The following is a 24880-nucleotide window of genomic DNA, read 5'->3' as shown; positions in this document are numbered from 1 at the left end:
CTCTCTTGTTATCACCTTTTACAACATATTTTCCTCTCTTTAGTAGAAATCAACGTATAGCTTAAAAACATACGTTTCCTTTAATCATGACCTACTATTTTACTATGTTTAAGACTTAAAAGGTCAATTCACTTATTATTTTCATTTATAATGTTGTCTCTTATGAGTAAACATTTACACCTAAATTCGGAATCCTTCAATTCAACTGACCAATCAACTCATTGAATTTAAAAGATTAAAAGAAACTTCAAATGTTTAATTTTTTTTCTATTTTTTCATTATTTTATAAATCACATTTTTCATTCATTCTATTGGACCATACTATTTTTGATAGGGAGAAAATTCAATTTTCTCCAACAAAAATACAAATATTTTCTAACAAGTCTATCATGCATTAATGAATGCATTAATTACAACTTTATCTTTTCCACCATGAACCAGACCTTGAACAGCAGAACTCCCCACAGCAGCCCAAGACCCGGAAACATGGTGAGCAGCAGACACACTAGGGGCAACGGAAGGAGGAACAGCAAGAACAATCCGTGCCGCAGCAGGAGGAGCAACCAGTGCCACACCTTGGGAACGAAGAACCCCCCTGAATCAACCAGCAGACGATGGACGGGAGAAGTAAGATCAGGAGTTTGAAATCCACCATGAGCGGGAACCTTCACAGGAGGCCATGTTAGCCAAGTTTATTAATGAGTTAAATTCTCGCTATTGTTGCACCTGCTCATATGTTTGGATTAAATAAAATAACTAGTACCGCACATCTAATTTCTTTCGTCTTCTTTTAATTTTTTTTTGAATTTTTATTCTGCAATGAACATCGACAGTTTCAGCATGTGCATAGTTGGAAGCAACATGAACAAGACCTTGAACAAATTGGAGATATGAATCGTCTCTCACTGTAACTTTGATATTTGTATCTTGAACTAAACAGGTTTGGAATAACAAATTCCGAATATCAAATATTTTTGGGTTTGAACCAAACAGTCCCAAATAAATTCCAGAAACCGTAATATGGATTTCAAGTTCTAAATCCCAAATCAAATTTTTTAGATTCCAATTCCTAAATCATATTCTAGCAACCAAATGGATAGTTTTACCCTAAACCGAGATTTCAATCCAGGTATTCGGCAGTTAAAAAGCAGTCAAAGGTCCATAAAAAATGTTAAAAACAGGACCACCCAATTAATTTGTTTCAAACCTTCTGCAGCTCCTAAAAAGAAAGGAAATAAACCCCATGCTAATGTCCATACACATGCGCAGACTGTTTTAAGTATCTATTACAACAATTAGAGAGATCGTTGGACTTAAGATGCCCAGTGATCGCTATCATGGTTGCAGCAGTTTAGTCTGCTACCTCGTCTTTAAATTCAATATTTCTTTATATATCTTGCCAGGGATGGGCACCATTGTTTATGTGTCATTTTATCCCTATATGGTCTTTGCTGTAATGTGAAATCTCAGGACTGCAAACATCCCCCATCTTATTTATTGAGAAATAATTTTTATTATCAAAGGGTAAATTATGTGAAATTCATTATCACATCCCTGGGGCTAATGGATGGAGAGGCAAAAAAAAAGTCGGCTAAAGTTAAAGTTATAGCATCCAACATATAGTCCATCCTATCTTCACCTGCAGCTAAATCATTTTGACAGACACCTGACAATTTTCCGGTGAATGAAACTACTGCATTCACCATAGAGTTCCTCCCTAACAGCTTAAATTGGAAAATATTATGACACAACTCGGACAGTTTTTCCCTGAGGAATCCTACTAATTGTATATTACCCACAGATACAACCTCATAACCCTGAGATATGAAAAGAGAAAATCCCCCAACCATCAAGTTACATTGAAGAAGCACTGCAGCAATAAAGTTTTGAATTAATGTCTAAATTACCATAAAAAGGCATCAATCCTGTGTTTCCATTAAATGCTTGATATGCATTACATGTATTTAATCAGACAGAAAGTGCCCAATAAAACAAAAATTTGTCAAAGGGTCTAGAGCTGATGTTTGTTCTACATGCCAGGTTTTTCATTAACCATCTGTGCAACAAGCAATGTTAAAAAAAAAAAAAAATTATTACTGTAATGCACAATTGTATCAAGTTCTTCAGAACATGTTTATTTCATAATTTTAAAAATAACAAAGGCTGACCACATATAGAAGAGATCATGTGAAATTCATCAAAGCTATAAGAAGCCTATCACCTATGTTAGCTCCAAGGAACCTAAACTTTGCTTCAAATATATCTAGAAACCATTACAAGGATTGGACCGGTAATAGGAATTTATGGCCTATAAGTACTTTGCCAAGCCCTTAGCTAAAGATGCTCTTGAAAGGTGTCGCCAAATTCCACCATATTCTGCCATAGTTCTTGAGCAATTTGACTGAAATTCAATACACATTCTTCCAAGATAATAAAAGAAATGGATATTTGCAGTACATTGGGTAAGCATACATATGAGACGAAAGACTATCTAGAGATAATATTGCACCACAAAAATGGTGCTCTACCACATGTTTGGCATGTCGATACAATCACTGATCTAGTTGCACTTTCTATCCTTCACCCTCAATAGTTTCTGCCTCAAAACAACAGTAGCTGTTAAAGTATTCTGGTATCAGACATGCATGTGAGAAATATTATCTATCATTGCTTGATTAAAATTTAAGAGGAGCAATGGTGGCAGAGAACCCAACAGCCTTTGTGAATATTCAGTCTTCATTTCATGCTGCTGACTAGTTGAGATTGTATATTTTTTGTATTCTATGACTCAGGTTACAGTTTTTAAAACCCCAAGGGTCAAATAGCATCCTGGGAAGGCAATTTCTTCCCCCATTTATATTGATTCCACAGCAAAAAAGTAGATGCTTGTATTAATTTCAAAAGATAGGAAATGAACTTAAAAGATGCATATCTGATTTCATTGCCATTGGTATAGAACAGTCATCTTCAAAATGATAGAACAATGGATTAATCAATAAACATGATATAATACACAGGATGACACCACCTTTGCATCAGCCACAATTAAAAAATACCTTCATAATTGTGTAGAATGGAATGATATTCTAGCTCAATGACTGCTAAGAAGTGATAAAGTGATCTTTCCACAATTATCAGTATCTAAGCGATTGAACTGCTTGACAATTTCAACAATATCCTTCTCTTCCACTTTCCCCATCTCTTTCAGCTTGTATATCACATATTCAGATTTACTGCAAAAAAAATTACAAAATTAACATCAGAAAAACAAACTTTTCACAAAAGAAATAACACAGAAAAAAATATGAATTATGTAGATAAACAACAAAAGTTAGCATTTTGACAAGCATCCAACAGACACGTAATAATCTAATACCACCAGCTTTAAACTAGAACCTAAATAAATGTGGTGAAATGATTGTAATTAACAAATGTTGACAGCATAACCACCATAATAGAATAGGGTTCTCTTTTCACTAAATGTTGCAATGATCATAATCATCATAATCAACAATTCTATAATCTGGTATATCATAGTAGCACAGATCTATCTTTGGTGTACTCTCATCCCAAAGGCAGATCCAAAACAGAACCATTTCAAATCCATCTTTTAAATGCAAGGCATGCAAAGATCATAGAAATTTTCATACCTAACAAGCTATTCAGAATCCTCATAAAGAAACATTAATATGCAAATCCATGATAACAGATACACATTTTGAAACTTATGTATCCAATGAACCACTGAGAATTCTGCTAGGACAGCAGTAATATATAATGATCCATAACGATCTGAAGAAGACTGTGATTGGTGGGAAGAATCTATAAGTGATCAGCATCAGAAAATTCATAGTTTTGAAATCGGCATAAAACTGCCACTTCCCAACAGGAGGTGGTTATGAAACCACTGCCATGGCAATTCTGAACCAATGCCTGATGACAACTGCCAATTTTGTCACAACTAGTTGAAAATAGGACCTTAAAGGAACAGCTGACACTTCCACTTCTGAATCCATTAATGGATCCTTATAGTAAATGAAGGGGACACTCCAACATCCATAAATAGGGGTGAAGAGCATGCTTTCAATCATGGGAGGCTAGAATCAGTGTAGTAAAGATCAGTGAACAAGAATTCAACTGTTCAAAGTGAACTTATGAACTTGACAGTGTAAGATAGAGCAATCTAAGTTGCATCCAACTTTTGTATTTGTTCTTGATCACTCATAATATTAATACATTCAAGAAGTTGCTGCTACTTTAGCCAGTTTGTTCGATAAATGTATAGCTTTTCATGGGACAGTTACTATATCTTCAAAGCTGAGGCTGCTGCCTTTCAATCCGGAAATTAAGGCCCAAAAATGGAATAAAAAACTCAGAATGGAGGATTTAAATGTACTTGTGTCTGCCTTAGAAATTCACATCAAAGGTGTAACAAAAACAACAATGGATATGCCAACTAGAAGAGCACGTGATAGGAAAAGAAAGGAAAATATCCAAAAATCCACCTTCATTCATATAATTGTGACAGCTCTTTATAAGAAATTCAGTATCCAGGACAGTGAAGAAGTAATAGATAGATGTTCTTGAAAGATAAGCAATATGAGGTGAAGAAGATAAAAGGGAAAGCCCACTTGAGGTTGAGATTAAAGCTGAAATAAATCTTTTGAACAACAAGTTAATGCTGACTTTTTCAATTCTTGGATTATGAAAATGGAGATTTATTGTATTGCTCATAATATGAGTGGCACAAAAGGTTTCTTTTATTATTTATATAAATCAAAAAGTCAGGTCAAGCACTTGTATAGCAAGAAAGTTACATAACTAATTTGGGACGAAAGGAAAATCCTACAGTATCTAATTAGACAGAATCTGAAGGTTTGCTTCAAAGGAATTTTTACCCAATTGGACATACAAGTGATCAAAGAAGTCAATGTATTCTTGACAAGATAATGGACTAAGTGTGCAAGACAATAGCAATAAACTTCAAAAGCAAGCCATGTTAATGGGCATGGATGTCTGGAGGAGGCTAATCACTACAGATCCACAGTAATTGGATGAAGCTTCTGCCCAAGCTTACTATATAGAAGAGGAGAAAAAGAGAGGTGAGGCAGAGTTTTCTGAACAATGACAGAACCAAAATCACCCAAAGAAAGACAAGATGCAATAGATTGAAAAAGGTAATTAGAAAAGTAGGAAGATTAATATTTGTAAGGATCCCCAGAATTATTGTTTTCATTGGAACACAAATGTTTGTGTAGATTCTAAATGTTGGAAATCAAATCCTAGGATCAAAACTAAAAAGGACTTTATAAGATAAAGTATAACTGTGATGTCGAAGATAAGCTCAGATGCATAGCTACCAACACAAAGAACATGGATAAACAACTTAATGAGATGAACATTTTTTTCTTGCTGATGTTGCAAACAAAGAAAGTGAGGATTGATGCACCAGTAACAATTCATAGTGCAAGTTAGTTTTTGCTAAACATGGTAACACTTTTGGTCTAAATGATATATGATCATCTTTTCTCATATTCATTCAGATGGGTGAAAATGGGTGCTAAAATAAAAGTTAAAAATAAGTTTAAATGTCTCGAGTAAATGAACAATATATAGATGAAAATATAATTCCTCTTAATGTTTTCTATATACAGCTAAATGTCCTACCCCTTATTTGTTAGAGACATTTATATGATAAGGGCTATGAAATATAGATAGGTCAAGGATGGAGCTAAATACTCTTAAGATCCCACACAGATTGCATATACTGCACCAATATTGCTCTCATCAATTACACACCCAAACTTTACAGAAAGCACACTATATGAAATATGACCAAACAGTCCGAAGGAGTAAAAATGCCGTGAGAGAGTTTGTTTTATTTCTCCATCACATCACATCATAACTGAAGAATCTCACACAGTAGACCAAAGGACAACAGTTACAAGCACAATGAACCGACAAATGCTAACATAAGTTGACGGCACCTCCAAAACATGGACCATTGAATGCAATACACAACAAGTACATACTGCCAAGTCATCACATACTCAGTAGTTATGAAGGATGAATAAATAGGTATGAATAAAATAAAAGGAGAATGGATGATAACAAAACAGCTGACCACGATAGGAAGCCCATGAAGGCTTTTAGCTGAGCGGTGCTAAAACAGAAAGACACTGATTCACTTTCAGAATGATACAATGCATCTGAAGTAAAGAACAGTAGACCCAAACATTCACATGAAGAACTCTCTGAAGAAATGATAAGCAGTTCTTGAAGACTTGCGACAGAGAACCAAGAATAATTTATAACATATTCTGATAAGGCTGAAGAGTAACACAGCTATGAAGTAGCTCTCTCGCAGCTACCATAAATGTTAAAAATGCATCATATGGGGGCACCAAAACGAGGTAAAAGTTGAACAATAAGTTCCAACCATGCTATGAAACTATTTCAAAAAGAAGCAGTTTTATTTAGATGTGAAGACTAATATATGATATGATTTGTTAGCCTCCTCTTCTATAGCTTCACCTCTATCATAAGTTGCAACTTGCAACCATGGGAAGAAATTCTCTTTGGGTAAAGAATATGATGAAGCACCTGAAGAATTAACATATAAGATTTGTCTTACTCCAATGCTTCCTCTTTTTTGACTTACAATCCTTTTGAGGTAAAGCCAGATGCAAGTGAATATGCTATGGGTATTGTTTGGCTTCAATGAGGTTTGCTAACTTATAACTCACAATCGTAACTCCAACAGTTAGAAGAGTATATGATAGAAATTTATATGCACCACTTCAATATATAAAGAAATGGAGGCGTTATTTATTTGGTGAAGAAACTACTGTCCATACTAATCACCAACATCTACAATATTTGGACGCACAAAATGAAGCATAACAAGAAAAGGAATATATGGATAGAATTTTTGTGCCAAATACGTTGACTTTTCACTAAACCAATGGAACAGATACCCAAACAATTCACTGGAACTGCATATCCCACCTACAGGGCTTGCAGTCGGATAGAGTTAAGTCAGGCTGAACGAGGTCATTTAAATTATAGTTGCCTCCAAGGTAGAACAGACAGATAACCAATTGAGGGTAAATCACTATTGATTCCTTTTGTAAACAAACATAAAAAAGAGGGCAATAATGTGGTGGTGGATATGCTATTTAGGCCACCAATCTCAAAACGAGTTTCAGCTATGGCTACAGTGACTGAATCAGAACCTTCTACAAAAGAGATATGTAAAAGAATATGCTCAAGATGCAGATTTTGGTGAGAAGCTTAAAGAACTACAAGATCAAAGAGATGCTAAAAGTGAATAGGACTTATATCTCAAAGAGGGTTTCTCTGGAAATCAGGAATTATGCGACTCAATGGTACAAAGGCTTCTGTTTATTGAGAAGAATAGACAAATTCAACTCCGGTCGAAAGAACAATTAAGGAAGACATAAGATATGTGCAAAGATAGACAAGAACAGCATAACACAAAAAAGAAACCCAAGGTGTGAGATAAAGTGGCCATCCCTAGGCAAAAAACGAGATTGTAGGACAAGCCAAAAAGAAAAGCCTTTTCAATGTGGGACACTTACCATAGTCATGTCTATTTGTTATCATTCTTTTAGACTTAATCAAAGCCCATTTCATGAAGATACATATAGGGGAGAATTGTCGATACTTATATTTTTGTGAGCCTTCTATGCTGGATATGAAAGAGTATATCAAAAAGAGCTACCTTCTTCTGAGGACATAAGTATTGACAAGCAAGCAATGCTTTCAGAAGATGTAGTGGTACAGTGGAAGACAAGGAAAACCATTAACACAATCCACAAGCCTTGGAAAGTGGGGAATCAAACACCGAAAGGGGAAATGAGCAAGATTGCACTCCAACAAGAAACTGTAAGAAACTCTTTCACCACTTATTGTCTCATAAGCTTTGTGTAGCGCCAAACTAAAGAAGTAAGGTGTGATCCTAAGTTACCGATTCTGGATCTGGTTGTGATGCTGGTGTAGGGTTCTGCTATGTGGATGCACGATTATTTTTTTGGATTTTGGATGCATCTATACACACACACACATATATATACTATAATATATATATGCAAAGAAATGCAAGAAATATACACCCCAACCGCCCAAGCTGGAATCCAAATGCAACTGCTTAACAGGAAGAAATGAGGAGAGAGATTTAGATGACTATGCATGCAGATTGAACCGTTTATCACAATGGAGGGAAGTGCAAAATTTCCTGCCTGGATAGCTAGGCAAAGAAAACAAATACCAGGCCTCCCAATATGCTCGGCAGTGAATGCACTTTAGACGCCAAACTCTTTAATACCATGTCTGTCTTGCACTGGTGAGATATTTATGTACTAAGTTTCTGGATTAGATTGTGTAAAGATTTTTCTTTTAATCAATGTTTTGAATCACACTACATGATCCATCATCAGGATGAGACAGCAAGAGGTGTAAAACAATAAGTTGCAGATTTAGCACAGGCTCACCAAATAAAGGAGACCAGGAGGAGAGGGATTGCACACACCCCAAAGCAAGAAAAATAAGAAAAATAATAAAATTAAGACTAAAAATGGGGGGGGGGGGGGGGGGGGGACACAACCAACGATATCAACATTCATACAAAATAAAAGCACCAATGGAAGATAAAAAAGTTAATAATTATATATACAATAATAATAAACTAAAAACTAAAGCAGGGGGGAACTAACCAGGAAGGCACCACACAATTGCAAGTAATAAGGTTAATAGAAGGGGAGAAAAAGGAAAGAAAGAAAGAAATTTGATCTAAATCTAGGTGAAGCCAACACATAGCATATATATATACCCAAGTATATATTATATATATGATCTAAATCTAGGTGAAGCCAACACATAGCATATATATATACACAAGTATATATTATATATATGTAATATATATATTATATAGACATATATATTTAAAGGCGTGTTATAAAAATACCCTATACTATAATCATTGTGCGAGAGATTTAATGTGTGAATACTGCATTCCTCTGTCCATGAAAACTATGGCACAGCTGTTCCTTTCAAATTCCTGACTGGAAACTTAAGCCCAATTTTCAGTGGTTGTGAGTGTATATATGATTTATGAACTTTTATACGGTCAGACACTTCTCAGACGTCAGCTGAGCAGGGAAGAGGCGTATGATTCAGTTCTGCCCGTGGAAGAGGGTCAAGCTTACTATGCCAAAGAAAAGAAGAGATTAGTGAAAGTAACAAGGGAGAAGCAATCGCATTTGGATCCCGAGAGAGCACCCAAGCAGAAACCAAGGGCATCCGGGCATCCATGTGCACCAGCATCCGGGGCTAACTTGAGCACACCAGTATCTTAGGTGTGATTCATGAGGATCCAACAACTAAGAATGATCAGCATGGAGAATGCACAAAATAATCACTTAAGCAACACAAAACTCATGGTTTAGTCTACAAGACTTTATGACAGTAGGTGATCACAAAACTAAACCACCACAGCAATCTCAAAACTACCACATGCATTCCACACTACCCCACCTGATGACAACTAGCGGTTTCATCTTCACTGAACAAAATTGAACTTGGAGGAAACAGGTAACAAAACATTAAAATAAACAGTGAGCACTATTTAGATGTCCTTGGTGAATTTGATTTGCTGTTTGTACCACACATAAAAACAATTTCAAAGTTCATTTATTGCTATCCAATTCAGAGAGAGGGTGAATTTGATTTGTTATTTTTATCCCCTGACAGGTTGAGAATAATAGCTTATGAGGATTGCAGCACCATCTGATATTGACATTTTAATGATGCACGTGGGAATCATGCCACTTGCTTTTGAAGAAAATCAAAAAAATTGTTCTAAAATGATGTCTATTGCCTGGGATGTTGGAGGATATTTGACATTTTGTTTCTCGATTCAATCATACTTCGGTATTTGTAATATGCATTATGAGTATAAAATTCTGCATAGTCAGATGTGGATCTCACTGTTATCTATAAAAAATACTTCAATTTGAATAATGTAGCTATTTTAGAATGATGTGGGAATGGAAACATAAAGGAAATGTACGTAAACGACACATATATTTGCAATATTGACTACTTTCTTGTCCTGATGATGGATACTGAGAAGAACCTTGAAATGTATGATAAATTCTGCATAGTCAGATGTGCATCTCACTGTTACCCATTAAAAATACTTCAATTTGAAAAATGTGGCTATTTTAGAATGATGTGGGAATGGGAACATAAAGGAAATGTATGTAAACGATGCATATATTTGCAATATTGGGTTCTTTCTTGTCCTGATGGTGGATACTGCAAAGAAAATTGAAATGTATGATAAATTAAATACCACTGTTGGGTCTATGAAACTCACTCATTGCCACACATTGTGAACAACCACTTGATAAAAAATTGTAATATTTGTTAGTACTTATGCATACCATACACATTTCTAAAGAGAAAGTGAATTCATACAGGAATCTATAGAAACAAATTGAGAGGTGGGAAATATCAATGTTAACTTTAAAGGGCTTAAAAGGAGTGACAAGGATCTGAAGCATATTTGTTTTTCTTTCACTTCTTTAGAGTGTAATCAGAAAAATCTCAAGAAAGGGACACCACTTTGAATACAAAACGGTACTGCAAATCTTGTCAAAATCTAGATCAAAGCTTCAAGAACTTTGAAATAAGTTTACATATCAAAAACAGGAAAAACAATACTTTTCTAAGGAGGTATGGATGCCAACTCAGATCTAACAGACTTCCAAGGGAATTATGGATGCTGAAATTAGCAAACGTCTTTAATTTCACAGGCTATATAGCTAGCACTACAGAGATAATACACAATTTGTAGACAGTTCTGAAAGATCTCCCTTAAGCCAGTTTATGTTAACGGCAGCAACAAGAACAAGATCTTAAGTGGGTACCAGAGGGTTAGATTGTATCTCAAATCAGGTAGCAGGTGATAGGATGTCAGCAGATGGAACAGCGGAGGGGAAGAATGTAAGATAAAAGCTTCCTCCAGCAACTTTAACCAATCAATGGAGAGTTTAAACTACACATAGCATGACACCAATTGGTAAGTCAATGAGATAGTTTCTCCTATTTAAGTATACTGTCAAGGCAATTATGGTAATATATTTGATTTTTTATTTCAATTTCCCAAAAGTCTTTGTTGCAAGGATACAGTTCATATGCATAAACCTGCAAAAGAACATTTAGCTTCTCCAGTTAGTTTTGGCATCAACATTTGGTGGGTAGTGGACTAGTAGTGTTGGGACCAATTCAAAGAAATAGAGATGGAAAATATACTTTTCGATTTGGTTGACTGCCCTGCCTCCAAAATGTTGAATGATCATCTTATCTGTATGCAGACCGCCCATTTAAAAGAAGCATGGGGTCGATCCCTTGAAATCGTTATAAAAAAGACAATTTGACTAAACTAAGCAGCTTCAGGCTATTCTTTTTGTTTTAAAATTTCTTACTCAAAATAAGTGCTCAAGGCGAAAATGAATTCTGTGAACACAGGATCTTGACCAGCGCACACATTTCGCTATTGAAGTTAAATATTTTTTGTAATAGAAATCCATGTTGACACAAATTTCAGTAAGCAAATTATTCTAGCGATTATGCATATGGTGGCTTACATGTATTAAAAAAACTTATAGCAAATTACGTTCACCTTGCATAGACAAATAAATTCAAAGTTAATCTAATTAGTAAGGATGTCTTCAAAATTAGAACAGATCATCAAACTTCTTCCTATATCAAGAAAGCTGTAACAGGGCATATTGAGAAAAACCTCACAAAACCATTATTGTCAATATCAGCGGCCATTAAATCTTCAATGGTCATATCTCTATGCAGCACCCATTTTGCAATCAAGCGGTGTCTCTTATCAATCCTCGCCTCTGCAAAGTAGAGAAAAGCACGCGCAACAGCAAGAGTGCTCACAAGAAGCCAAATGGATGCAAACAACCGCCCCGGCAACGTCTTAAAAGCATGATCTCCGTACCCAACTGTGGTCACCGACATTACCGAAAGGTAAAAAGAATCGGTCCACCCTAAATTTTCCGAAAAGTGCAGCACCGTGGTCCCAACTCCAATACACAGAATTACCACTCCAAGAGCAAGTGCAACCTTCATCCGAATCCGCATTCTACCTTTCTTAACATCCACAATATATGTCTTGGCAAGATCATGGCGACTGCCCTCCACAGTGTGAAGCAAAAGATTTTCCTGCTTGTCCAAAACATATGTCACCATTCCACCCAGCAAGATGTCAATAAACCCAAAGCCGATCAGCACAAAAAAGCACGAAAACAGCTTCGTAGAAGTAGTCATGGGAGTGATGTCTCCATAACCAATGGTGCACATGGTAACTATGCAGAAATACAAGGCATCGACAATGGCAATCGTCTCATTTCCGGAGAATTTGTCCTTGTTGAAGGAATAAATGAAAACACCGACAGAAAGATAAAGAATCAGATAAATAACAGCCTGCTTGGCTATGGAAGCTGCCGAATCTAACTCGGGCCTCTGAAGACTCTGCTTCGCCTTGGCTGCATTCCACATGGCAGGGGCAGTTCTCGACCTATGCAAACTCCTCTTCTTCCCAGAATTTAAACCTAATATCTCCTCGCTATACTGTAATCTATTGTTAGTGTTGTTACTACCCCCCTCCCATCCACCAGGCTCAGCCCTACAATCAATATTTTCAATAACATGACGAGCTGAGATGTCTTCTTCTTCCCTGCCTATGTCGCCCCCATCGTCAGGGATTCGAATTCTGGGACTGGGAAAACTCGGGCTTCTTAATAAATCTGGCGGCACATCGTCAACGTTGCCGAATATGAGCCTTTCCTTTAAAAGGCCCGCAGAGAAACTATCAGGCAATGAAGAAGGAGCAACAGGAATATCCACCTGTTCATCTTCCGGCAGCCTCCAAAGCAAATTTTCCGTTATAGAAGCCCTGCGCCTCGGGCTCGGAACATATCCTGACGATAACAGAGGCTCGTTCATCTTCCTCGCTCTATCAGATTACACTCAAAACCTTCGTCCCAAACAATTCAACATATTCAAGCGCCTGAGCCCAACATTTTAAGCCGCCTTCGAAACAAACCGGAGAAATTTTGCCTGGAAACGAAGCTTAATTTCCACATCCCAAAAAAATCCAACGCACAGAAACAAATTGTTCGCGCAATTTAACACACAGCTACCATTGACAGAGGAAATCTGCGATCCAAACAATTGGAAATTGCACTAGGGTTCCTAACCACTATAAAACCCTGAATTTCAACCGTCTTCCCGTTGTCCCCATTCCATCTCTCCGGGCCGTTTGACGAAGTGAGGACACCCTGTCGACCGCGTCAGCTGACGTAGATGTTTATAATTAATCTACTCCGCCGTGATCGGTCCTCAAAATGATTGCTCCTTCACCATTTCAAGAGTGGAATTGGTCATTTCGCAACTCGATTAAGAGATCAACTCCGGCAAGCAACTATAATAACCCCACAATTTTCTTCCACAAAGTCAATGATTAGTTTCGAACTGTCGACCTCAAGCTTAATAAGCAACTCAACAAACTCAGCAAATACGGATCAATCTACTGGTTAAAACAATTTTTTAGGTTGGAGAGAAACGACAATATCTTTAACCAAGAGCTGCAAGAAAAGTCTTTTCCAAAACCTTTTGGAAATTGTTGACAGATAGCGGTCCCACTGGATCAATTGCAGAGACTAGTTTATTCTCGAAGTTCCTGTAATTGTCATTTTAACAGTACAAATTGCTCACTCAGGTGCTTTCAGATCTCTGGTGCGAGATGAAGACAAGCCCTTCACAGTTTTCTGTAAATGGGTAATGGACTGATTTGGTGGAAAAGTGGGGAGAAAATGTATTGTAATGGAATCCCCAGATATTGTCTGTCAATCAATATTGTACGTGTGTTTTTCGGCTTGTTCCTGCGCATGCCAACATACCGTCCGAGGTCTCCATTGAATTTGCTTTATCATATATTTTTTGGATTATCCTTTATATTATTACTTTTAAAATAAAAGTTTAAAACAAAGGGAAAAATTATTTAAAATATACTTTCCATCTTTAGGATAATAAAATGAACAACTTTATAGCTTTAACGCTTTTAAAAAAGATAAAAATAAGCCATCCTTACATTTATGGCATAAATATAGGGATATGGTCAACATTTTCCTCAATTTCAATTTTCCTTGTATTTATAAGATTTTCAAGAGAGAAAGAAATAAATATTATTTCTAAATCTAAAATAAAATAATTAAATTATGAAATTTTTAAAATTAATTTCATTCTTGAAAATCTCATTAATGCAAAATTGAAATTGACAAAAATGTTGACCATCCTTACATTTATGACAACATTTATGCAATAAATATAAATAAGTGTATGAATGACTTGTTTGAATTTCATTGAATTCTAGATGTATGATAAAATATAAACAAATATAAATGTAAAATAAATACATTTTTATACCTAAAGAATATTATAACTAATTATGCCGAGAGGCATATACAATGGGAGAAACACTTCCCAGTACAAAGAATATTCCAAAGAATAATCCATGTAAGGAAAAAAATTTGGTGAGAGTTAAAAACGAAATTAAAATATGGAATGCCATTTGGCAATCAAAAAGATTTGGTGAGAGTTACAAACGAAATAATAGGCCCGAAATAATGGGGCCCGAAAAAGTAGGGCCCGAAAAAGTAGGACTCGAAAAAATAGGGCCCGAAAAAGTAGGGCCTGAAAAAATAGGAGCAAAATAATTTCAATATGATTTTTTTTTTTTGTTAAATATAATTTTGCATGCACATTTATACTTGTTTTTGTGGGGAGTGGGGGAATTTGAAACAAATTCGTGGAATGTGAAGAGACATTTGTTGGGGAATATGAGGAGCCTCTTAGGAGTTATAAAACCAAGACTCACCATTTCATTTTCATTTTGGGCGCATTTGGTGAGTGGAATAGGAATACGTATTCCATTTTTTGCCCAAAAATGGGGTTTTGCAATTCCACCAAAATAGGTGGTATTGGAATACATATTCCTATTCCATTTTTTTTTATTTTAGAAAACATAAATTTTTGGGTCCGCGAATTCCCATCAAATATTCGCTGAACCAAACGGAGAACAGGAATACGTTCTATTCCAGAATACGTATTCCTAGTCCGCTCACCAAACGGGCCCTTTATGTTTTTGCAGGAAGGAAGAGGTGGAGGTTATTAGAGGATTAGATTGGAGTTTTTGAATAGGAGTAGATTGAAGTTTTGGAGTAACATTTTTGCAGGTGAAATTTCTATTTTTTATTTACATTTTCATTTAGATTTAGATGTAGATGTAAATTGAAATTCAAAATTAGTTATAATATTCTACTTTGATTTAGATTTCAATTTTAATTAATTTCATTTAGATTTAGAATTCTGTTCATAACTATTTAGGCTTGCATTTAATAGTTTAGTCTTGCATGTTTGATTTAAATTTAGATTTGTATTCAAAATCTATTTGATTTATATATTTTATAATAATTTTCATCTACATAATTTAAAAGAGCATGTGTCAAATTAATTTTATATTTGCATGTTTCATATTAGTTTTAGATTTTCATATTTCAAAATAGTTTTGGTTTGCATGTTTTAGATTTGAATGTTTCACAATAGTTTTACATTTGCATGTTTCTAAGTATTTTATATTTTCATGTTTCAAAGCATAATTTTATCATTAATCTGGATGAGAATGCCACCATATCAATACAATTTATAGTTTATTAAAGTTAATGAATTATTTAAAGTAGATAAATCATATATTTAGTATATATTTTAAGATTATTGAATTATAAAATAAAATAAAATTATCAAAATAATAGCTAGCCAAAATAATATTAAGCCAAATGGATGTTGAAATAATAGAACCTGAAAAAATAAGGCCAAAAAAATAGAACGCAAGAAAATAGGGCTGAAATAACTTCAAGAAGGTCACCTTATCAATAAAATTTGTATTTTATTAAAGTTGGTGATTAATTTAAAATAAACGAATCATATATTTAGTTTATATTGTCGTTATTGAATTAGATTATATATGTGGCTACTAAATATATTAATTAAGAAAGAAAATCATAAGTCTAAATAGATTCCTTAATGATAGGAAGATTTATTGATTACAATTCTTAATCATTGCAATAAAAATTGCATTAGCATTATTAAAAATTCAACAATATTTAATGTTCTCACATCATCATGGAGAAATAATTTTCATAAAATTGACTCTTATATATTCTTTCACACTTTTAACATCATCTGAATTGTTGTGTTGGGACTTATAACTTTCCTTTCATGAATTAATTTTTCCACTATTTGAGTCATTTGTATAACATATATCCCAAATTTGACCATAGTTGTACTCCAAATACTCCAACACTACACCTAAATCTCATACTTCCCTTAACCCTGTCCCTTATTTTAGTGTAACATTTAACCACTCATTAACCCTAACCATAACACTAAGTATCATATATATAAACAAATAAATCGATACTAATTTTATCAAAAATAAAAAAATTAGAATATATATATATATATCTTATCTTCCATATTCGCGGCGACTGCTACTAGCTTATATATACTTATAATATTAAAATTATTATCATATCTTTCATATTCGCGGCGACTACTACTAGCTTATATATATATATATATATATATATATATATATATATATATATATATATATATATATATATATATATATATATATATATATATATATATATTGCTGAGAGTCATCCTTCTCGAGGCACCTATTTTAATTCAAATCGAATCCAACACAAAAAAACCATTACGATTTAAATTAAAATAGGTGTCTCGAGAAGGATGACTCTCGGCATTTTATATATATATGTATAAGTATATATAAGCTAGTTAACTTTTATTTATTAGAATTTTTTAATTTTTAAACAAGAGTTCTTGGTGAGTGGAGTCCCTTCCTTTCAAATTAGAATGAAAAAATGTTATATTTTGTGAAAAGATATTTAGCACGTTAATTGCATAGAGCTATGTACTAATAAATTCAAAAAAATTACTTTAAAATATATAGTAATAGAAAGTTTGTAAATAGAATGGATAATAAATATATTATTAACTTTAAAGTGAAGTGGATAGATAATAGAGTAAAAATAAATAAAATACCTTAAAATCTCATTATATTTTGTTGAATCTTAACTACTTTTTTAATTTTATTTTAGATCTAGTAAAAATTGATATTTCTGTAAATAATCATTTTTATGTGAAATAGTAAGACTAATTAATTTTATAGATAGAAAAATTTAATTGTGTGATTATAAAAGTGAAAAGTTCCATTCTCTAATATTTGGGTTAGACAATGTTTGTAACTATTTATAATTAATTATTATTTATGTGTACTATTTATCTATTTGTTAAATTTTATATTAAAAATAATTATATTTTGAGCAAAAATAATTATATTCTTTCTGTAATCCTTTCACTTTCTCATCCTGATAATGGATCATGGATCCAAAACGTTGATGATAAAAAAAAAATTACACAATCTTGACCCAAAAAAATAGATGCATAATTCATGGATTGTGGAAATCTCATAACTACAATATTGATAACCTATCAAAAATTATTAATTTGTAGTTACTCTTTTTAAATGCTCTTAAAAATCAATTTTTGTTTTGTGTTTACTGACAAATTAATTTACAATTATACTGTCTATCTCTAGATTGAATTTTTTTAAAATTTTGAATTGAAAGTTAAAACTCAATAAAATTAGAAATAACAAACTTTAGAATATTGAATATAATTTTTTTCTATAAAATAATAAACACAAGCTAATAAAACAAAGTGTTTATAAATAAATCAATATACATTTTAAGGACTCATTCGTTTATTGTTGTTTTGAACTAAACCAAAAAAAAAAAAAGGTGTTTTGTGGTTTATTTTAATTTAGTGAAAAAAAGGTGTTTTGTGGTTTATTTTAATTTAGTGATATATTTCTTACCATTGTATAATTTTTTTCATTTTTTGGTAAGAATGAAATTTTGTTTGTATCAACACAGCCAAATCATTTGTCTACTCTGCAATTTCTGACGTTGCAAGTCACTATGATTCAATCAAGCGCAAAAGATGGTACGTGGCTTTCATCAACACCAGATGCCACAATATAATATGCGTTCCACAATTTTGTACAGGTGTGTTTCGGTCAGAATGTGTTGGGTAAATATTAGTCAATGGTATCCTACTTGACTCGTTATTCCTCAAGAGCATGGCAGTGAGGGTCCATGAAAACCAAAATGTTGATGGCATGCTATGACAAGCATTAAATGCGTTCTTACCATTTTTTTTTTGGTTGTTCTCTATTCGAAAAAAGATGTATATACCCAAGAAATTGGTTCTTGACCAATCAAAAATCAAGAATTTGATTGTGATAATTGAATTAAAAAATACATGTCTAAAAACTTTAGGTTTTAACATTTTATTTTTGGAAGTAAATTAATAGAGGGGGTATAATGAAAACATATGTTCCCTGCCTTATATAAGGCAAGGACTAATAAAAAGACAACAAAAATTTATAGATATATATGGTAGGGAAAGGGTCAAGTAACTTAGTAGTTTACTTTCACTCTTTGAAAATCTTAGGTGGAAATTTCAATTTACTCCTATTTTTTATAGCTACATGGCAAGTCTCTTATTTATAACTAAGGTTTCAAGGCCATAACATCCTCAACCAAAAAAAAAATGTGAAACCAATAGTTGTGCAAAAGGGACACTCATACTTGTGCAAATGACATAGCATCATGTGTTGGTTTCTTTTAAAACTAAGGGATACATTGCATTCAATTATGGGTTAAACATTAGGAGCAATAACAACTTCAAAGTCGCAACTATTGTTTCAATGTCCTCATTTGTCCACTACCCCCTCATTTTCTACCATGTCGAATATCATTGTTATACTTATTCCTCATCTTGATCTTTATACATCTACTACAAATTCCTCTAGTGAAATCATCATTTTACCAACTTTCCATATGATTCAAAAATTGTTATTTCTACACAAACTACATATCTCATCCATCATTGGTATTGCATCTTCATACCTACATTCTAGAAACTTAAAATTGGTCAACACGCTCCCCTTTTTGACATGTCTTTTGTATTACACATTTAGTCTTCATCATTCATCAAATTTGTGTAATTTGTCCATTAACTAACTAATGTCAATTATTTAATTAATTATTAACCATGTCCTCTAATCTCGTCATGTCCTACCAATTTTTTCCTCAATCACAATTATTGTATCCCTTGTTGATCTTTGTCATTTGGTTTGATTAAATAATTTTGACAATTATTTAATGTCATTAATTTCCTTAGACTCCCCCTGACCCTTCTCTCTTGCCCTAACATGTCCTCCATGGCATAAATCAGCCATTTTGTCACAATTAAAAAGTTTTTTATTTAGTTGGTTGATTATTAATGTGGGGGGAATTAAATAATGAAAAAATAATTAATTTTACTCTACTTCCATTTGCATTTTCTTATTCCATTTGTCATTTTAAAAAATATTATATTATCTTCAGCCTTGTCATTTCATCTTCTACTCAACTTTTCCTTTGTTTTATTTTTATTTCACGTTGCCTTCTCTTCTACCTTGTCCTTTTGTTTGCCACTTAACTTTTCATTTCCTTTCATAATACTTTATGATTGCTAAAATTACCAGTGCTGATCAAAATGAGGACTGGTATATTGTGAATATATATGCACCCAACATGAAAAGCCAAAGGAAGAAGGTTTGGGATTTTATATCCAACTTTAAAAGTATAGATTACTCTGGACGATGGATAATCATGGGAGACTTTAATGTCCCTCTTTATGATCATGAAAAAATGGGAGGTAATGTTACCCAACTTGAAGGAAGAATGGACCTAAGGGAGTTTATTAACAAAGAGGGCCTATTGGATATGGATCTTCATGGCATTCAGTTCACTTGGAGTAATAAGAGAGTTGGTAATGATTGTATTCAGGCTAGGCTTGATCGTGCTCTTATCTCTCCAGATTGGTCTAAAGATTTCATCTGCAAACTGGAAGCCCACTAGAAAATTGGTTCTGATCATTTCCCTCTTATCTTCTCTACTATCAAGTTTAGTTTGAAGAGGAATTTTCCTTTTAGATTTGAAAAAATGTGGATGAAGCACCCTCAGTTTGAAAGAAAAATGGAAGAATGGTGGAATATCAAAATTGATGGTACTGCTCTCTTCAGAGTGACCTCTAAACTTAAAAATGTCAAAAAGAAAGTTAAAATTTGGAACAAAAATTGCTTTGGGAACATCTTTCAGAATAAATCTGTTTTGAAAGAGGAGATCCAAAATATTCAGGATAAAATTCAGAAGGAGGGATACACCCCTGACCTTCTTTTAGAAGAAAATGATAAGCTGTCTCAATACCATGACATCATTACAAAAGAGGAGATCTACTGGAGGCAAAGATCTAGATTGATATGGCTGACTGAAGGAGATAAAAAATACCAAATTTTTCCATCTATCCACGCTAAAGCATAGAGCCAAATCTCACATTTCACATCTTATGAAGGGAGATTTGAAGATTAAGGAGGATAAGGACATCATGGACGAAATGGTGATTTTTTTCTCAAGGCTAATGACAGTGGATCCCTTCATCAATTTGGAACATCAGGCTGAGTTTCTCAGAGTGATCCCCACTCTGGTTTCTAAGGATCAGAACAAATTGTTAAGCTCAATTCCTAAGAATGATGAAATTTTCAAAGCTGTTTGTTCTCTAGGAGGAGATAAAGCTCCTGGTCCTGATGGCTTTCCCATGTTTTTCTTTTAGAAATTTTGGAAACTTGTAGGAAAAGATGTTTGTGATGCGGTGAAGGAATTCTTTGGGGCAAAACAAATGCTGAAGGAAGATAATTCCACCTTCCTGTGCCTGATCCCTAAGAAAATTGGAGCTGACTCGCCTGACCAGTTTAGGCCGATCAGTCTTTGTAATTCTCTATATAAAATTATATCCAAAGTTCTTACTTCAAGACTGCTTCTGGTGACCCCTTTGCTCATTGCTGACCAACAAAATGGCTTCACTCCAGGTAGACAAATCCTCAACTCTGTTATTTCGGCTCATGAGAATATTCATTCCTTATCTTGTTCTAACAATCAAGGATTTGTAATGAAAGTGGACATTGCTAAGGCTTATGATAGAGTTGATTGGTCTTTCCTCTCTAATATTTTGCTTGCCTTTGGCTTTGATAAGAAGGTTGTTGGACTGATTCATCAGTTAATCTCTTCTTCTTCTATTGATGTCCTGGTTAATGGTAGCTCTTCTCTCTTTTTTAATCCCTCTCGGGGATTGAGACAAGGGGACCCTCTTTCCCCCATCCTATTTGTTATTATGGCTGATTGTTTGGGGAGGTACATTGGGGATCTAGTGTGTAGAGGAGTCATTAAGGGTTTGCAACCCTCTTCCCATCCTCTTATTTGTTCTCATGGCCAATTTGTTGATGATACCATTTTATGGGGAAATCCAAAGTCAAGGAAGCCAGAAATTTGAAGCAAGCTTTAAATATTTTTTCCTCAGCTTCTGGTCAACTGGTTAACTGGAATAAAAGTGTTGTGTTTTTTCTCAATACCCCCATTCTTAGACAACATAAAATTGCCAAAATCCTTGGATGTTATATTGGTTCTCTCCCTTCTTCCTATCTGGGTCTTCCTTTAGGCTTGAAGGTTCCGGATTCCTTCTGGGAAGACCTCATTAACAAATTCAGCAAGAAGTTGGCAGGTTGGAAAGGGAACCTTTTAAGCCAGGTTGGCAAATTAATTCTTCTTAGAGCTTCTCTCCAAAGTATACCAACTTTTGCCTTAAGTCTCTTCAAAATCCCCACTAAATTTGCTGAGGCTATTGATAAAATTCAAAGGAATTTTTTATGGACTGGTTCAGAGGAAAAAAAGAGAATACCTTTAATTGCCTGGGATCATGTTTGTAAAGCGGTCAGGGAAGGTGGTCTGGGTATCCGAAAAATCAGAAGCATGAATCAAGCTCTTCTAGCTAACCAAGGATGGTGTGTGTTCCATGAGAAGAAAGAATGGAGTACCATTTGGAAACACAAGTACCTCCCTAATTCTATTTCTCTTCCTGATTTCTTCTCCTCTGCTGATGTTATTCATCCCTCCTCAATTTGGGGAGCTGTGCAGGGTACTAAGAAAATGCTTGGAGAAGGGTGCTCTTGGAAAATTGGCAATGGGTCTAGGGTGAGTTTTTGGGAAGATGTCTGGCTTAAGGATCACCCCCTGATTGAAGATGTTCAAGATCTGAATCAAGTTGACTTATGCAAGCAGAGATATGGCACTCTTGTTAGTCATTATTGGCAGAATGATTCCTGGGTTAACTTGAAGGACATTGATCAAAGTTTCTATCACATCCAATTATCTCTCAATGCTGTTTCTCTCCACCCTTCTTTTGAGGATGAGATTATTTGGTATGTTGATCCTAGTGGGCAATACAAGGTTTCTTCTCTCTTTGCTTCTAAGGAGAAGGAAAATCATCCCTTGTGGTCTCAGGCTTGGATTAAGGGTCTTATTCCTAAAACTAATTTCTTCTTTTGGGTCCTGCTTCAAAATAAAATTTTGGCCCTTGATAACTTGCAGAAAACAGGTATAAATTTGGTGAATAGGTGTATTTTATGTAAGAATGGTTTTGAAGATAGAGACCACCTGTTTCTGAACTGCTCTTATTCCCAAATGGTTTGGACTGAGATCCTAATGTATTGGAACTTGACTTGGGTTCATCATAACAATGTGGAATCTTCTTTTAAAAGCTAGAAATGCCCGTCTAAGAATTCTGATGTTCAATTTCTATGGAAAATTACTCTACCTCATCTCTGTTGGGGTATTTGGAAAGAAAGGAATAATAGAATTTTTAGAAACAGAGAGGTTCCTGGATGGGTGCTTGGTCAGAATATTATCAGAGCTTGTAAGGAGAATTTCAGATCTCTGAAAATATCTGATCAAACCTTTCCTATTGATAATCCTATGTTTCCTGAAAACCCTAAGACTCAAACTGATAACCCAAGGTTGAATGTCACTTGGAGTTCCCCTCCGAATGGTTGGATTAAAGGAAACTTTGATGGTGCTGCTAAGGGAAATCCAGGGAGTGCGGGTTGTGGAGGTGTGTTGAGAGATCATATGGGAATAGTTAAAGATGCTATAGCTATCCCTATAGGTCAGACTAATACTCACATTGCTGAAACTACGGCGGCCTTTATACTATGAAAATTGCAGTGGATTTGGGATGTCCAAAATTATGGTTGGAAGGTGACTCTTTAAATATTATTAATATCCTTAATAATAAAAGTGCTATCTCATGGTAGATAGAGGCCACTATCAAGGAGATTAAATACCTTATTCAAAATTTTGAAAAAGTTGTCATATCTCATACCTTTCGGGAGGCCAACGGTGTTGCTGATTGGGTTGCCAACTATGTTGTCCTAACGGGGCAAATGGTGAGGTGGACCGATGAATTAACTAATCAAGTTGATCTCAAAGCAATTATTCATTATGAAGCTATCCATGCGCAGGTGGGTAAGATTTGAAAAGATTGGAAAGTTAATGATTTCGTGGAGTGATCAAATTATTGCCAGATTTTCATCCCCTATGAAGTACACTCAAATGAATGCGACGTGGTGTTCGCACGTTCTCCGAACAAAGGTGTCTCTTTTGGTGGGAAGAAAAAAAGATTTCTTTCTAACCCTCTCTTTCTATGTGTCTAGTTTTTCTGGTTTGAATGTGTTTACTATTCTCTGCTTATGGGGGGCAAACCGCGCAAACAAGAACCAAAAAACTGTGAGGCATGGAAGGCTCGCAAGGATGTTTGGAAAATTCTGCAGAAAGGAAAAGTGACTCGTTACATGGAGCGACTCAATGGTTTTAAGCCACACATCACTACGGCTTTCTTTAAGAACTGGTCCAATGACAAAGTCACTCTCCATGGTGTGACTGTGAAACTTACGGAGGAGTTTATTGCTGAGATCACGGGGCTTCCTATGGTAGGCATAAAATTCACTAAGAAAACTAGTATTTCAAATGCAGCCTACAAGAAGTTTCCGAAAACGGAAGAAGAGGAGAAGCTTTTGGAAAAGAATGGTGATTTCTTTGATGCGAACTAGATAAAGGAGATCTGGAGGGATGTTCTATGCTGCATCCGTGACTATTTCATACTTGATGGAAGAAATAAAAGAGTTCATAAATGTCATTTTGTTTTTCTAAATCATTTCAGATATAAAGATAGAATATCTTTCCCCTTCTTTTTGCGATTTTCTTTACTTAATAGTTTAGAAGCCCATAAGAAAAAGGAATCCAGACCCATTCTTCATGAAGGTCTGATCCTTCTTATTGAGGGATATTGTAAAAATAAGCACATTGCCTCTACTCCCTCTAACGAAAAGAAGAAAGAGCCCATTAAGAGCAAGAAGGGTGACTCTGTTAAAGGTAAAGAAAATGCCCTGAATTTGAAACCCTCTGCCTCTCAAGTTCTTGAGGATAAGGAGTTTGAGACTGATAATTCGAAAAGTTGTGAGAATTGGAAACTTGAGGATGAGGATGATACTGAAACTGGAGAGTTAAGTTCTAATTTGGACGGGTATCCGGAGACTGAAGATAATAATGAAAAAGGAAAAGAGGAAAACAATAGTGAAGGTAATTTTGAACAGAGTAAATCTAACAATGAGGGTAACCAGGTTATTTCTAGTGGGGGTATTAAAGTGGAAGATAACACTATCAGGAATCCTGTTGAGAAGAATAAGGAG

The 24880-nt window shown here is 34.5% G+C and overlaps 1 protein-coding gene across 5 annotated transcripts; it reads right to left on the bottom strand.

Moving 5' to 3' along the window:
- Positions 1–235: 235 nt before the first annotated feature.
- Positions 236–14032, bottom strand: LOC149578627 (two-pore potassium channel 5-like). Of its 5 annotated transcripts, none has more exons than XM_089830333.1 (3): positions 11831–14024; positions 3057–3233; positions 236–665 (listed from the first exon to the last, which is right to left on the bottom strand). In XM_089830333.1, exons 1-2 carry the CDS (start codon positions 13048–13050, stop codon positions 3092–3094), a joined length of 1362 nt encoding a protein of 453 aa, XP_089686459.1. In that variant the 5' UTR covers positions 13051–14024; the 3' UTR covers positions 236–665; positions 3057–3091. The 5 variants fall into 5 exon arrangements, with proteins under 5 accessions (XP_089686459.1, XP_089686468.1, XP_089686463.1 ...); XM_089830342.1 differs by having other exon boundaries at positions 236–595; XM_089830337.1 differs by lacking the exon at positions 236–665 and adding an exon at positions 2110–2596.
- Between the last annotated feature and the right edge of the window lie 10848 nt (positions 14033–24880).

Source organism: Cupressus sempervirens, chromosome 1 (genome assembly GCF_028749045.1).
Source record: "Cupressus sempervirens isolate cs-2001-9-10 chromosome 1, ASM2874904v1, whole genome shotgun sequence".
Lineage (NCBI taxonomy): Eukaryota > Viridiplantae > Streptophyta > Pinopsida > Cupressales > Cupressaceae > Cupressus > Cupressus sempervirens.
Note: the sequence above shows the minus strand (reverse complement) of the source record. Positions and strands in the feature narration are given on the sequence as shown.

Excerpts from the sequence above, each read along its gene's own strand:
- LOC149578627 (XM_089830327.1), bottom strand. The coding sequence starts at position 13,050 with ATGAACGAGCCTCTGTTATCGTCAGGATATGTTCCGAGCCCGAGGCGC. Across the intron at positions 3,234-11,830 it reads GACAATAATGGTTTTGTGAG|TAAATCTGAATATGTGATAT; the intron begins GTTTTTCTCAAT and ends TTTTTTTTGCAG.